Genomic DNA, 14717 nt, shown 5'->3' with positions numbered 1-14717 from the left:
ATCGATACGAACCAGTTTCTCAACATTTTACTGCAATTATCTACTATTAATTTTCACAGAGTGCAGGTGAATAAATCACCTGAAACTCAAGATTAGGAAGTATCTAAGAAGTTTGTTGGGTTTTTTTAATATCAGTTCCAGAAAGAAAAACAGATTAATCTTGAACTAAGTTTAAAAGCTGTCTTAGTACGCTTATCTTGCTTAGGTAGAGGGTTCAATCAAAATCACACAGTACAGCCCTCTCAGTAGGCGCACTTGCACAAAGCAGTATTCCTATACTAACACAGCCCATTACTAAATCATAAAGGAAATGGGATTTACCAGGTATGCTCCTCACACCATAACCACATCTCCACTCGGCAGTGTGCCAGTCTAGGTCACAGTAACACAGTCAGGAGTCATTCCGCTTCTGCATCTCACAGCCATAACCATAACACAGGTGTAAGCGTAACAGGTGTACGTGCCTGCTACTTTGGGAACTTCGCCCTACTATCCCTGCACAAGAATTCATACTCCCTTCTTCATCCCAGCAGAAGTGCCCACTAGGCCATGCAACCAGAAGGTACCACCTATGAACTAGATGGCCAACAAAGAATACCAAAATTTGAAAAAAAAAAACCCCAGACGTTTAGAACTGGATAAACTTCTTGATAGGCCTAACCTTATGACTATACGAAAACGATATATTGGTTCAAGGACCTTCTGTGCAACTTTCAGGTAATCTGTCTGAGTCAGCTGGAAAATTAGAACACAATGTGCCCTTTCACATTTTGTTTATTTTCATGTAGAAACACAAGCATCCTATAAAAAGTCGACAAGAAAGCTCATGCTAAAATTTACAAGTGTTTAAAGCAAATGCATCGTTATCAGTTTAAAAACAGCCATGATTTTAAAGAACTTTCTTCAGTTACCGATAAACTGTTCAGCTTTGTAGATGTGCAAGATCCAACATTTCAACAGACACTGTATCCTGACCTATGTCACTGAGCATAATGAGGAAGATTAGAGGCCATCTGGGTTTACAGTTCAATTCTGTAAGCCCTTTCCTCATCATCATGTTATATAATTCTACTAAAACTGTAGCAAAAGTAGTTTTTCCCTGCTTCCCACTGTAAAAAGAAGTGGCAGTATTGCTTTTTACATAATACAAGTAACTACTCACATTTCTTCTTCTTAAAACTTTCACAAAAACTGTTCTCAACTATCTTTGCTATAGGAGACCCTCACTACCTCTGAAGTAAATTCCCTGCCCCAGAAGGAATACTCTGAATAACAATATTCTCAAACAAGGAGACTGGGCATACACCAACATGCCCTGATAAATACAGCTCAAAAATAACAGTATCGTCATTATTTCCAGCAAGTGGATTTTAAAGTGTTTTAGCAGAACTGCGCCCTTCCCAAAGGGAAAGTTTCTAAACATTCATATTATAGTCTTTGATACCTCCAAATGAACTATATTCAAACAAGTTTAAGATCAGAGAGCTCTGCTGGTATTTTACCTCTTTAACTCAGTTGAAAAACAAAGAGGTTCAGCCAGGTTTTTTCTTCTCTTTCACATGAAGCTGTGCTTTCCACCTCCACATACACATTTCATCAACATGCATTTTTTCTTTGTTTTCATTTTACCAGCTCTTTGTACAAAAAAAGCCTCTTCTAAAAGCTTTGCTATCTTCCTATTATCTATCTGTCTATCTATCTACAGCAATCCATTGCCAGTTTCTGGTTCTTGCAAGTTATAGGATCTGTATAAAAGCTATGTGAGCATGTACCTATTGCCTTACAACATTCACCAGGAATTTGGGAAAAAAAGAGAAGACTTACAAGTATATTTTTTACAGAAATAGTAACTTCAGATAACATGTAGCATTATAATTGAAGCATGTAAGATTATAGTCAAAACATATTCTGTACATATAACAGCAATATGCAGATCGCACAGAAGAAATACTACTTAGCATGCAAGCAAAACCAAGCTATGTACTTCAAAAGACTTTTTTCTCTAAAATAAAGATGCTCCGGAGAATTTCTTCCTACAGCATTCACATGAATACAAGAGCTCTCTAGAGCACCTAATACTGCAAAGAGAAAAGTTTTGAAAAAAAAAATATATTAAACGAAAACAGAAACTTGCAAAAAGCCATCAAAGCGCCATAAAGGCAGAAAATGGGCCCAAACATTTCTTTTTAAGACGTGCGTTCCTCACTGGGCATTAACTCATTCAAAGCAAACCATCCAATACCATCATACAGGAGCAGTCAACAGAGCGAATCCTCTCCTGCCGCACCGGACAGCGCTCACACGAGCCGCATACTCACACACCCAGGCTACCGGCGGTACGCCCGGCACTTCCAGCTTCCAGCGCCGGGGCCTTCCCAGCACCCGCAGGCTCTGCCGTCCCGACCTGCTCCGATGCCACGGCGGGCACCGAATTCAGGCCCGGCGGATCTCGTTGCCGCCAACGGGGCCGGCGAGCGAGCGATGACCCGGCGCCTCTGCCGGCCGAACCACTCGCTGCCTGAGGCGGGCGAGGCGGTCCCGGCCCGGAGGCGGCAGGAGGAAATCCCGCTCCTTCCCGGCGCCAAAGCCCGGGCGCCGCGGGGTGCGTGGGTAGGCGGGCTCTGGTCAAGGCGCCTCCGCTGCCGCGAACGCGGCGGCGTCTCCTTGGAGAGCGGATAACGCGCCCTGCCCTGTGCGAGGGGCGCGGCCCGCACAGCCCGCCGCCGCCGCACGGTTTCCCCGCCGTCCCGGACCTGCCTCCGAGCCCACTGCCCGCTCCTGGCCGCCCTGCCCCACTGCACCAGCGCGGCCTCGCCGCCGCCACCACGGGAAAGGGACGTGGAAGGGGCAGCGCACCGCGCGAGGGGCAGGAGAAGGCAGCTCACCCCGCGCCAGAGGGGAGGTCACCCGGCCTGGCTCCTCCTCCACCGCCGGCCGCCACTTGCGGGGCCCGGGCTCCCCGGACGAGCGTTTCGCCTTCGGACAGCGGAGGAGCGGCGCGGCCTCGCTTCGCCCGACGCGGCGGAATAGGGCCGGCGGAGCCGCTCAGAGCGCTCCTGCCTCAGCCACCGCCGCCATCTTGGCCGCCACTCCGCCGGGGGCACGGGGGGCGGTCCTTGGCGGAGGGATACAGACAGACAGACACTCACCGTTACCTGGTAACCCCCGCCCGCCCAGGCCCCTCCGCACTGCGCGCGCCCCGCCCGACCCAGGCCGCTGGGCGCCTGAGGATCCCCTGCGCAACCGCCGGGGCGCTCGGGGAAAGAGCCGGGTGCGAAGAAACTCCAACTCCCAGCGTGCATTGCGCGAGGGACGGGTGGCGCCCCAGGGGCCGGCGGCAGTGCCTCCTGGGAGTAGTAGTTTTCCCAACAGGGCCCCGCCCTGCACCGCCGCGCCCCGTGAGGGACTGGGGCGTATCCGCTGCTGTTCTGCGGACGGTGGGGAATCGCGGAGCGTATTTTTCTTATAAAATAAAATACGAAAACAGCGATGAACTCTGTAAATGCTTTTGCCTGGTTGGAAGACGAGTAAAATCACGTCGAAACCCTAAGCGTGGACAAGGATCAGATCTTGCCCTCGTTTGGAGCAGTATCGACTACTCTGTTCCTGTCGGCCTTTGGCGTGTTTTGCTCCTTGATTTGTGGCATGGAGTTTATGCATCTAGGTTCTTTGTACTTTCCTTTGGGCGAAAAAATATAACTAGAGGGTTTGGCGTTTAAAAAACAATAGTTGTGCGTGGAAGCCTGTGCGCTGTGCTTGGTATTTAACAGAAGTTGTTAGAATCATAGAATATGCTGAGTTGGATGCAACCCTTCAAGATCCAACTCTGGCCATGCACAGGACATCCCAAGAGTTACACTCTGTGCCCAAGAGTGTTGTCCAAATACTTCCTGAGCTCTGTCAGGCTTGGTGCTGTGACCACTTCCCTGGGGAGCCTGTTCCAGTGCCCAGTCTCCTGCTGGGTAAAAAAAACTTTTCCTAATATCCAACCTAAACCTCCCCTGATGCAACTTCAGGACATTCCCTCGGGTCTTGTCACTGGTCACCACAGAGAAGAGATGAGCGCCTTCCCTTCCTCTTCCCCTCACGAGGAAGCTGTTAGTCCTTCAGGAGACTGGACTTGGATAACACACTCAGAATTTCTATTTCAGCGAAGCTGGTATTGTTTATTTGACTTTCACTTGGGGGGGTATTGTCCCTTGTCAAAATGGAAAACCCCAGCATTTTCAGTGTTTCCATTACACTGCGTTTCTAAAGCAAAAGCATTAAGCATTTACATGTGCCTTATAACTGATCCTGCTAGAGAAACATTCTACTGGTACAACATGGAAATGTAGTTAGCCACCATATCTCCCATATTAGGACTTGTACTAATGAATTTTGCTTAAAAAAAAAAAAAAAAAGGACACGTCTCCTTTTCAATGATCCATTAATCTCTCTGTAATCTAGAAAAGGAACTAAGTAACTGGAAAAGCTTCAAAATAAAGATGTTTCAATGAAAGTATTTTTGTTATCTCCAGCAGATTCCCTCATATCAAGGAAATAGTTCTGGACAATACTGAGTGAGTGAAAGAGGTGAGTGTAAGACTGCCTATTAGAGCAGAACTTTTCTCCCATTTCTACCATGAGCTGCTTGACTGTATATCCACAAATGAAATCACTTTGAAAACAATCTACAACAGTTTGATGGAAGCTCTCTGTGTGATGAATATGTATTATCAATCTGTATTGCAATTCTGCAGCTAATAAAGAAGTTAGTTTATCAGCATTTTTATTATACTTTTAACTAATGTCCTATTTTTCTGAACTCAAGTATCATGTCTGGATATTCATCACAACATTGGCAGTGTTGCTGTTGACAAGATGCTTTCTATTATCATGGTGACAAATCTCCCACGGCCTGGCAGGTGGAGGCAGAACTTAAGAGAAAATACTGCCCTAGTATAATGACTAATTATTTTTTTTGCTGTGCCTTATTCTTAAAATACAGCTCCCTTATTCCTCTTGTTTCCTGCAGGAAAAAAACCCAAAAACCCTAAAACTTACATAAGAAATGTAATACTTTGTCAAGGAAAAAAATATCAAATTGATTGTAGTATGTTTCAGTAACAATGAAGTATTTTAGTGTAGTCCCTTATATGTCATAACTGTGTGTTTTCCTTAGCACAGTATGAGCTTACAGCATCATTACTCTGATTCCTGCTTGACATTTGGAAGATGATTTTTCTCTTCTTATTTTCTGCCCCTATTCTGGAATTGGCTGCAAACTTGTTTGTGTGTTTTTTCCTTTTTACTGTTTGTTTTAGAAATGGCTCCTCAGAGCCATTTTTCATTTGGGATGGAAATTCGAAAAGATACAACAGACATGAAGGAATCGTGGATTGCACTGCAAGAAGCATTATTTCCAGTAGGTGGTTCTCCACTACTGTTGTAAAATACAACATCTCAGGATTTGGGAATGATTATGAGGCAAAACTCATATGGCTTAAAAAATGTCTTGTTAATTAAATAAAAGAAATATTTGGGGTGGGGGGAAGTCCTATATCAACGCTAATGAGCCTCTAGAGAGACAGCAACTAAACCCCCCCTACAAAGATCTCTGTTATAAGCACCTCTCTCAGCAGACATGCTAATGAGTGCATCCTCACAGAAACGGAATGGATTATCTTTGAGATAGCCCAATTTAATTAGGATTGAAAGCCATGTCAGAGAAATGATGATATTTTCCCTGCACGACTGTTGGCTGTATCTTGTTAATTTTACTTTATCATTTCAAAGTGAAAGAAAGCAAACAAAATACAGGCAGGTAAGGACTGGAGACAAGAAGTGAAAGATTAATTTTTTATTGAAACAGAGGAGATGGGAGAAGTATCTGGCGAGAGAGATTTTTAAAGGCCCTGGAACAAAGATAGTAATTAATTGAGAATTCAGTTCAAGCAGTAGTTGTCCATGTTTTCCCTGATTTTATGACAAAGAGGTTTTTGCTGCAAAATTTAAACTGGCCAAAAATGATATGTCTACCATAATACGGTTACACAGTGACTACCAAGCTACTATACTAAAGGTATTTTTTCTTTCTTTGTGTAATATTAGATTGGAAATATCTTTTAAGGCATTAACAAAGAGTGTCAACCTGAAGTGTCCACTTATCCCTATGAGATCTGATAACAAGTTAAGCAGTTGTAGGGGGAGAGGCACAGGCATTTAAGACCACAAAGCCAAGCTTTAGGCTGGTCAAGATTCACTGATTTAATACTAGTGAAGAAAGGACAAAAAGGAAACCATTCTTGATGATCCACTCAAGCAAAACAGTCATCAGAAGTAATAAAGGAAAGAAGAATAATTGGAAGATGGGTATTACTCAGATCCCAGGAAAAATCTCAAATGAAGCATGGATGGGATCCCCATTGTAAACCTTTTCCACATCCTTAGGGGTGCAGAAAGTAATCCTCTTGGTACTGCTATTATCTCACCAATCTTTAACATGTGATGTTACATGCACTCGAGGTATTACATTCTAGTAAAGTATTAGTGACTGCTGTTAGACCAAGTGATAAAATGATGGATGGACCCACAAGAAATAACGAGTTTTGTTTTATTAAACACACTTATTTCACACAACCAAAACACATCAGGATCACCAATGCTGCCCTGCCTAGAAGCCTGAAGACCACATTTTTCTTATTGTCCTCTTTGAAGTCAGACTTCATTAAAGCCTGTTTTTAAAACTATTTTAAAAGAAGTCTATATAGCACAGAAGGTTATGAATATTATTTCACTCTTTAGAAATTAAATAAATTTTCACAAGCAACATACAAATATGGGTTTTAATCTGGATGTCCCTCTATGTTATTTAATTCAACATTATATTTGATACATTGTTCTCTAAGTTACATAGTCTCATCTCTTTTTTTCTTTCTATTTGTAGTTCATTAGCATCTTCAGTTTATTCCTTGGCCAACAAAGATAATCCAAAAAGAAAAGAACTACTTCAGTTGTTTTGAAATGACAGATTTGACTTAACCAGGTGTATCTGCAGATTCTTCAGAAAAGTGAGTAGGAAAGACCTTTAATTCATTATATTTTGGGTGGTTGTTTTATATCACGATATTATCTAGCCACTTCCACATTATTTAGATTTCTGGAGTCACAACATAAGCATATGTTACATTGAACAAGTAAGTAAATTAAAAAGTGAGCAGGAAAAAGAGAAAAATATTATACAGCTTAGAAATGCCACATAAATTTCTATCTTTGAATTGAATCAAAGAACAAGAATATGAAAGAAATAAGCAACCCCACCACACACAGAGAAACAATCCCAACTAAGAATTCTCATTTGCAAATTAAAATTCTAAGACGAAAAGGTTGTAGAGTCTTCCTACTTTTTTGCTTGTAGCTGGCTATCTCCAATGTATCTGGTATCAGTCGCTCCTGTATATTCATAACTAAGTGCTTTCTTTACACTGTATGGCTTGAGTTATGTTGAAGACATACCAGCATTAAAATAGTTAGCATATAAAAGCTACAGTGAATTCTTCAAAGCCACCTAATATTTTTTTCATGTGTGTTTACATTTCTTTAAACAGGAAGAAATCTGCTGAAGTTGTAGGTCATTTTACAGCCACTAAGCAGTTTGCCAGCAAACATCCAATCCACAAAAAGAAAAAAATTCCAAATAATTATGTGGAGTTTTGTTCATAATTAATCATGTGCTGACTTCTAATAAAAAAAGTTATTATAAGGAGTTCCACTGTAGCTACACAGAGTTGATTAATTTTATTATATTCTTTATTTTATCCTCTGGCAAGAATGCTTTTGAAATAGATACTTGCTTTTATGATAGTGATTTTGCAAATAAAGAAGTAACCAAATATGATGGCTTTGCATGTCTGTATACATACATACCAATGACTATATACATACATACCTATATATATGCAAGGATTTAAATTAGAGTAATTTTGAAAGGTTTTAAGTAACTTTGTAATCTAAATCTTTCTGACACATTTCTAATTAAATTACTTTTTTGGTTCTTTTTTTTTCCTGGTGGTAGAGATTTGGTGCTATGTGGTTCCAGTTATACTGTTGGTTAGGGATGGATAACAGCACTAAATTGATAAATACCAAGGAAGAGGGATTAGTTGGTGCACATTTCCAAACACATTCCAAAAGTAGAATATAGGAGAACGATGTCTTTGAGAGGACAGAAGGAAAACTGAGGCCAGCAGGAAGTTTCCTGTGTAAAGAAGGCAGGAGGAGGCAGGATATGTAAGCTGTTCTTCTAAATAAGGCAGAAGATTATGGGCCATGTTCTTTTCTTGGCACTCACACTAAGATCTTGATCAGGTCAGTCACTTTGCCAGATAGATTTCCTCACAACATGGTTTAATTCATATTTGTTATCATTTTGAGGGTAATGAATAGAAGACAAACACCAGCAATGGAATTTACTGTGATTTTTTTTTTTTTTAAGAATTACTCTAGGCCTTCTCCAAGTCCACTGTTTTTCTATATTCTGCCAAGATGTGTACAGACCTAGATGTTTGTTAGGTCTTCAACTCTGTGACATGTTCCATCTGTGCCAGTTACACCGTCTTTGCTACTGCCTATTGAAAAAGATGTGAGGGACTGCTTATTCTTTATTTCTAATAAGAATTGGGGATTTTTTCCCATATTTGGTGTATGATAAAGTAATGTCTAAATATGTTGAATTTGCTGGTTGTATTATCCATGATAATGATGTGTTGCTGATTTCTGTATTGTGTCTCTGAAATGACAGATTATGGAATTACTAAATTATGCACCTATTTCTTAGAAGACTGCACAAAAATGAGGTAAATTATTTAAAACCTGGGATTTATTTTTGTATATTTTATCCATATGCAAAAAAATTAATTGCCTTCATTCTGTTATTTCAGAATAGGTAAGAAGTTATTTTCTGCTTATCTCTTGGTCTCACCAGGGAATTACATTTATTGATGTAACATTTCAAATAGATCATGTGATTATGCAACTTGTAGAGATCACATGCTTCAGGTTATAGGTAATAGGCCCTGGTCACTATGTGCAATATATTTGGTGAATATATGAATATGGCAAAATCTTCATAAGTTTGTAGATGGATTGCTGTATTTTTGGTGCAATTTATTTCTACCACTGCTTTCATTAGGATTGTGACAAGCATTCTGAAGACAGCATGCTAAAAATTTTAAAAAATTAAAATATTCTGAAGCTTCTTATCTGTCCAAATGTAAGCAAAGTAGTGGCTTGTAGTACTCTAATTCATCTGGCATTGAAAAATATTACTAGTAATCAATACGATGAAAGAAGCCGAAGCTGAAATACAGGAAGAAAGCAACAATGTCCCAGAGTGAGACAAAAAAATCAGTAACCCTCAGCAAATAGTAGTAACTCAGTGGAGAATTGGAATAGTGGACAATGATCCTGCTTTCTTTTGTTGATTTCTGCTGTGTTTGGTACAACAGAACTTCTTCATATGCTTCATATACTTCCCCGTGCATAAGTGGAATTCCCTCGAGGAGGTCAGTCATCAACATCTCATGAACTTTAGGGATTTGTACTGCCAAGATCATGTCCTTTTAAATTTGATCTTGTTTTGTAGCTATTCTAATACTCTCGTGCAAGATTCTTGTATATAAATGAGACAGTACATGAAAATTGCTGTCACTTGACTAAGTAGGGCTCAGTTAAACTGATATAGATTATTCCAAAGGAATACTGAAATTCCAAATTGCTTTAGCAAGAAGAAATCCACAGAATCTATTCATGCAGAAGTAAGTATGATAGACTCTGGTTTTTGTTAGGTGTCTCCAAAGAATCATAAAATACTAACAGCTAATAACTATACTTAACTTTTGAAAGCTTAGTGGGTAAAATTTTTTACAGCAGTCCAAACTGTTGATCAAATCCAGTATAGTTTTTTATCATTTTATTACCTTGGATATGTGGATCATCTCTTATGTAAATATAGTTGAAGTGAACTGCTGAACAATATAAAGTAACTCCACTTAAGCAGATAGAGTTGCACTCACTTTCATCAGTAGCCTGCTGCTGGAAGGCATTTAATATCTATCAGGTATGCAAACATCCACAGCATTATGTGTGAGAAGCTCGTACACAATGCTTTTATTTGTAGAATACACTTAAAAAGGGAGGATATAATAATATCTGGTAAATGGGCACATCATAAATTATAATAACTACTTAAGTGGATTACCTTGCACAAAGAACATGAAATCCTTAAGTCAGTCTATAAAAAAATATAGACTTTTGGAAAGAAGGCTGCCTTTAAAAACATTAACATGCAGAGTTTTTTAGTCATAAAGCTGAGTTCGGCTTATCTTTTACTTCAGCTTTGTTCTGTTTCGGTAACAAAATATTAGTGTGGGAGTGACACATCATTACTACTTCATATAAAAAAACCCCCGAAGTTAAGTTTACTCAGACATCATGATTTTCATAGAGTTGGTCAGGATGGGTTTTGGGGTTGTTTTGTTTGTTTGTTTACTTGCTTTTACCCCTCAGAAAAAAAGCCTAGCATCTAAGCTATGAAACCAAGCATCATATTCCATTTCAAAAGATTTTCAATTTATTATTGTTACAATTTAGCATATGTGAAAGACCATTTCATTATCATGCTGGATGTACAATGTTGAATGCACATTTTTAAATGTATCATCTCAGCCAATCCTAGAATGAAATACATTATATATTTCCTATTTTATCCTTAGCATTACACAAATGAAAACAATGCAGAGAAGAGCATAAGCAAATTAATTTATAACAGATGGAATAAAAGCACATTTTGACAAACACAGTAACTATATTGTGGTTATACAATCTTGACCCTTCCATATTTCTACATGACAGCTGAAGGTGATTTAAAAGCTTTCCTGAATAAAAATCATACACATGATCTATTAATGTATACTTTTTTCTCATTTTTAATGCCTGTGTTACAACTCACAAGGGAAAAATCTATGGTTCCTTGTGTTATTAAAGCTTATTGTATGTTTGCAATTTCTTTGGAGTCTGAATGATGAAGAATCATATTATGAATACATTAGCTTGTGTCTGCTGATTTTACAATCATGGAATCATAACATGAATTGGATTGGAAGGGACCTTAAAGATCATCTAGTTCCAACCTCTCTGCCATAGACAGGGATACCTTCCACTAGACCAGGTTGCTCAAAGTGACATCTAAACTGGTCTTGAACACTTCTAGGGATGAGGCATCCACAACTTCTCTGGGCAGCCTGTTGCAGTGTCTGACCTCATAGTAAAGAATTTCTTTCTAATATCTAATCTAAACCTGTCCTTTATTCAATTTATAGCTATTACCCCTTGTCCTATAGTATATGCCCTTGAGAAAAGTTTCTCTCCAGTCTTCTTGTAAGCTCCCTTTCGGTACTGGAAGGCTGCAATGAAATCCCCCTGGATCCTCTTTTTCTTCAAGCTGAACGACCCCATCTCTCCCATCCTGTCTTTGTAGGAGAGGTGCTTCAGCCTCTGATCATCTTCGTGGCCTCCTTTGGGCTTGCTCCAACAGAGCCATGTCTTTCCTCTGCTGGGGGCCTATGAGCTGGATGCAGTACTCCAGATGGGGTATTATGACAGTGGAGTAGCAGGGCAGAATCACCTCCCTTGACCTTCTGGCCATTTGTCTCTTGATGCAGCTTGGGATACAATTTGTTTTCTGGGCTGCAAGGATGTGTTTCTGGCTCATATTTAGCTTTTCATCCACTAAGCCCATCTCTTAAGATCTGCTCTCAATCCACCCATCACCAGCTAGTATCCATGTCTGGGACTTCCCTAAGTTGTTAAACTTCTGCCAGATTAAAATACCTGGAGAGGTACTCAGCTGCAAGTGCTAATATAATGGTAAAAAAGACCACTGATTTCTTGTGCTAGCTTTTTCTTTTAAACATCAAAAAAAAGGTATACAGTGGAAATAATACAACTGAATGTTTTTACCTTGCTTGGAGGAAGTCTAGACATCTTGATTTAGTGTAGAAATGAGAAATAGCATTTTATCCTTTATATATGCCCTATGAAAAAATGATAGAAGGGTTATTAATGATCCTTGCAATGTTTTCCTTCACTTCTGTGCAAACTCTTCGAAGAACAGCAAACCTGAATATCTGTGTGAACATCCACAGTAAGGTCTGTGACATTGTAAAGCCTCAGATCTCACTCAACGAATTCTTAAAAGGGACGAAGGTTCTTTTACGTACCGTGAATCAGATGCATGGCAGAAAATATCAGCAAGATATTCTTCAAGTGGTCAAAACAACAGAAACTTTACTGTCAAACTTCAGAAAATCAGGGAACTTTGGCAAAAGTTGACAGCAACATTCAATCAACATAAAGCATTTCACAAAGCAATAACTTAGCAAACTCTAAGCTCATTCAACCTAGCAAACTCCAATCCACCCAATTTTAAGTTACTCAAACGTTGAGAAGAGGGAATTAGGGGAAGAAGAAAGCAAAAGGGAGAAGAGATGCAGAAAAGAACAAATATAACTACTGCTCCTGGTTCCAGCAGTGTTTCAGCTGATCAAAACCCAAGGGAGGTAGGGTTAAGACAATATGCGTGCCTTGTGCTCTGGCTTAAGTACATTTTGGCTTTCCTGGGCCTTCCCCCTGGGTAGGACTTCTGGTCTGGTAACCACTCAGGATCTGGGTTAGGGCCTCCAGGGGCAGGTGTGGAGCGTGGCCTCTGGTGTGCCAGGGATTGGCAGCCCCTGTGGGAGCTGGGATACAGGCCCCAGGGATGGGGTGTATGGAGCAGAGTGCTGCCTTGCCAGGGCAAGACTTGGTCTGCCCCTTTCCCCACACATCAGCCTGAAATGTTTCATGCCAGCCATCTCCTCCAGTCTCTCACAAACATTTGCAAGTTTTCAGTATTGAATGTATCCAACAGGTCTAAAAAGACAGCTCTCTCTTCCTTCTGTGCTTATATGACTTCCACTTGTATATTCTTTGAAAGTCTTCTATTTAGTATGTTTATCTTTACAAAACCATTCTGATGATGGGTAGCATATAACCTTCTTGAATAACACAAATCTCTGACTTGACACTGTATATAATTCTTGTTTAACTGAACCATAGTCATGTATTTTAGCCATCTAGTCTTTGTTTAAATCCCTCAAGTGATGGGCAGTCTACTTATAACCCTCAATAAATTGTTTATTTTATTTTATTTATTTTATTTCATTTGTTTATTGTTAATAAATCTGACTTTAAAATGCCATGCCTTTTTCCACTTTTTAAATTCAGAGCCCACCCACTGAGTAACTACTGGTTAGGAGTAACACTATGAACAGGTATGTCCCTCCTTGAGAAAGTCACTAGTCATAGTAAGATTCTCAGTAAAAATTATTTGCTGCATGATCTTGAATTTTAGAATAATTCCTAGTGTCAGTTTCCCAGGAGTAATTTACTATAATTAGTAAATATTTGAAATTCAGAATATGAATTTAATTAGTTGATGTAATGTAATGAGTAAAGAGAAATACTGCCAGGTAACCAGATTCCAAATAATGCACCAGAAATTATTCTGAGGGCGCTTGCAACAAGTCTTCAATAGGAAGCATGTGAAGGGCACCTACACGTGCCCTTAAGGGCACCTTAAAACCCTAAGTTTAGCTCAGTTGGTCTAAGTGTGGGTGCTGATAATGCCATGGTTGCAGATCCCTGTATGCCATTCATTTAAGATCTGGACTCGATGATCCTTGTGGGTCTCTTCCAACTCAGAATACTCTGTGATTCTGAAAAAAGATGGAGAGAGACTATTTACAAGGGCATATAGTGACAGGACAAGGGGGAAGGACTTTAAAGTGAGAGAGAGTAGGTTAAGATTAGATATTAAAAAGAAAATCTTTACTGTGAGGGTGGTGGAACAGAGAAATTGTGGATGCCTCATCCCTGGAAGTGTTTGAGGCCAGGTTGGATGTGGCTTTGAGCAACCTGGTCTAGTGGACAGTGTCCCTGCCCACAGCAGGGGGTTTGGAACTAGGTAACTTTTAAGGTCCCTTCCAACCCAGGGCATTCTGTGATTCTGTATTTATATTGTGGAATGTAAAGCTCATTTTATTGCTATTGTTCAGGATTTCCTTAAGACTTCTTTTCTTCCAGCACATTCCTTTAAGCATGCTCATTTATTGAACTTCTTGGGAAGAGTCAGCATAAAAGAAGGGCAAACACTCAAAACAAATTGTATTTTAAAACATTCTTTGATGTATTCGTCTGACTCTAAAAAGCTCATATAGAAAATGGTTTTGTCTAATGAAGTCACTGAGATGCTGTGCTTCTCTGTGCCTTGACTAAAAAACACATCACACAAGATTTTTTTGGCACTTTTTTCTTTTTCCCTTCAGCTTTACCTGAACACCTCTGACATGTAATTTCTAGTCTGAGTGATTATGGTTTTTATCTTAAATCCATTGAGTCAGTTACACTCTCTATGTACCTCTGAAGCCTAAGAGATTTAGGCTGTGACTATGGAAAGGAGTGGAGTATAAAGCTGAGTATGATACAGAGAGCAATTTCCTGGATCACAACAGCGAAAGGGAATGGATGATCCTTTGTTATTTTTGGTTTATTTTTGTTTCAGAAGTGTTGTGTTAGGCACAGAATTACCGTCATCTCCTTCTTATGTTGCAATTTAGTCTTGATAACGGCAACTTCTC

General features: G+C 39.8%; 2 protein-coding genes across 22 annotated transcripts in view; one reads left to right on the top strand and one right to left on the bottom strand.

The window, feature by feature from the left end:
• The window catches only part of PCM1 (pericentriolar material 1), a 43364-nt gene extending 40392 nt beyond the window's left edge, over positions 1 to 2972 (bottom strand). For 20 of the 21 annotated variants that reach the window (XM_032108662.1, XM_032108665.1, XM_032108671.1 and 17 more), the window contains exon 1: positions 2886 to 2972. The gene's annotated coding sequence lies outside the window, so the exon portion shown is untranslated. Of the gene's footprint in view, positions 1 to 2322; positions 2669 to 2885 lie in introns of those variants that run through there. The other variant, XM_032108663.1, reaches the window with a different exon arrangement.
• Positions 581 to 4768, top strand: LOC116444729 (translation initiation factor IF-2-like). Its single transcript, XM_032110401.1, has 4 exons — positions 581 to 717; positions 2253 to 2552; positions 2588 to 4159; positions 4521 to 4768. The coding sequence occupies exons 1-3, from the start codon at positions 581 to 583 to the stop codon at positions 3717 to 3719; spliced, it is 1569 nt and encodes a 522-aa protein (XP_031966292.1). The 3' UTR covers positions 3720 to 4159; positions 4521 to 4768.
• The last annotated feature ends 9949 nt before the right edge of the window (positions 4769 to 14717 follow it).

The sequence above is a fragment of the Corvus moneduloides genome, chromosome 5 (assembly GCF_009650955.1).
Source record: "Corvus moneduloides isolate bCorMon1 chromosome 5, bCorMon1.pri, whole genome shotgun sequence".
Classification (NCBI taxonomy): Eukaryota; Metazoa; Chordata; class Aves; order Passeriformes; family Corvidae; genus Corvus; species Corvus moneduloides.
This window is presented reverse-complemented; position numbering and strand designations above follow the sequence as displayed.

What these genes read in the sequence shown, in the direction of transcription:
- LOC116444729 (XM_032110401.1), top strand. Translation starts at nt 581, where the DNA reads ATGGCCAACAAAGAATACCAAAATTTGAAAAAAAAAAACCCCAGACGT. An exon ending in ACCTTCTGTGCAACTTTCAG is followed by an intron (nt 718 to 2,252) that starts GTAATCTGTCTG and finishes ACCATCATACAG; the next exon opens with GAGCAGTCAACAGAGCGAAT. An exon ending in GCGGTCCCGGCCCGGAGGCG is followed by an intron (nt 2,553 to 2,587) that starts GCAGGAGGAAAT and finishes CCGGCGCCAAAG; the next exon opens with CCCGGGCGCCGCGGGGTGCG.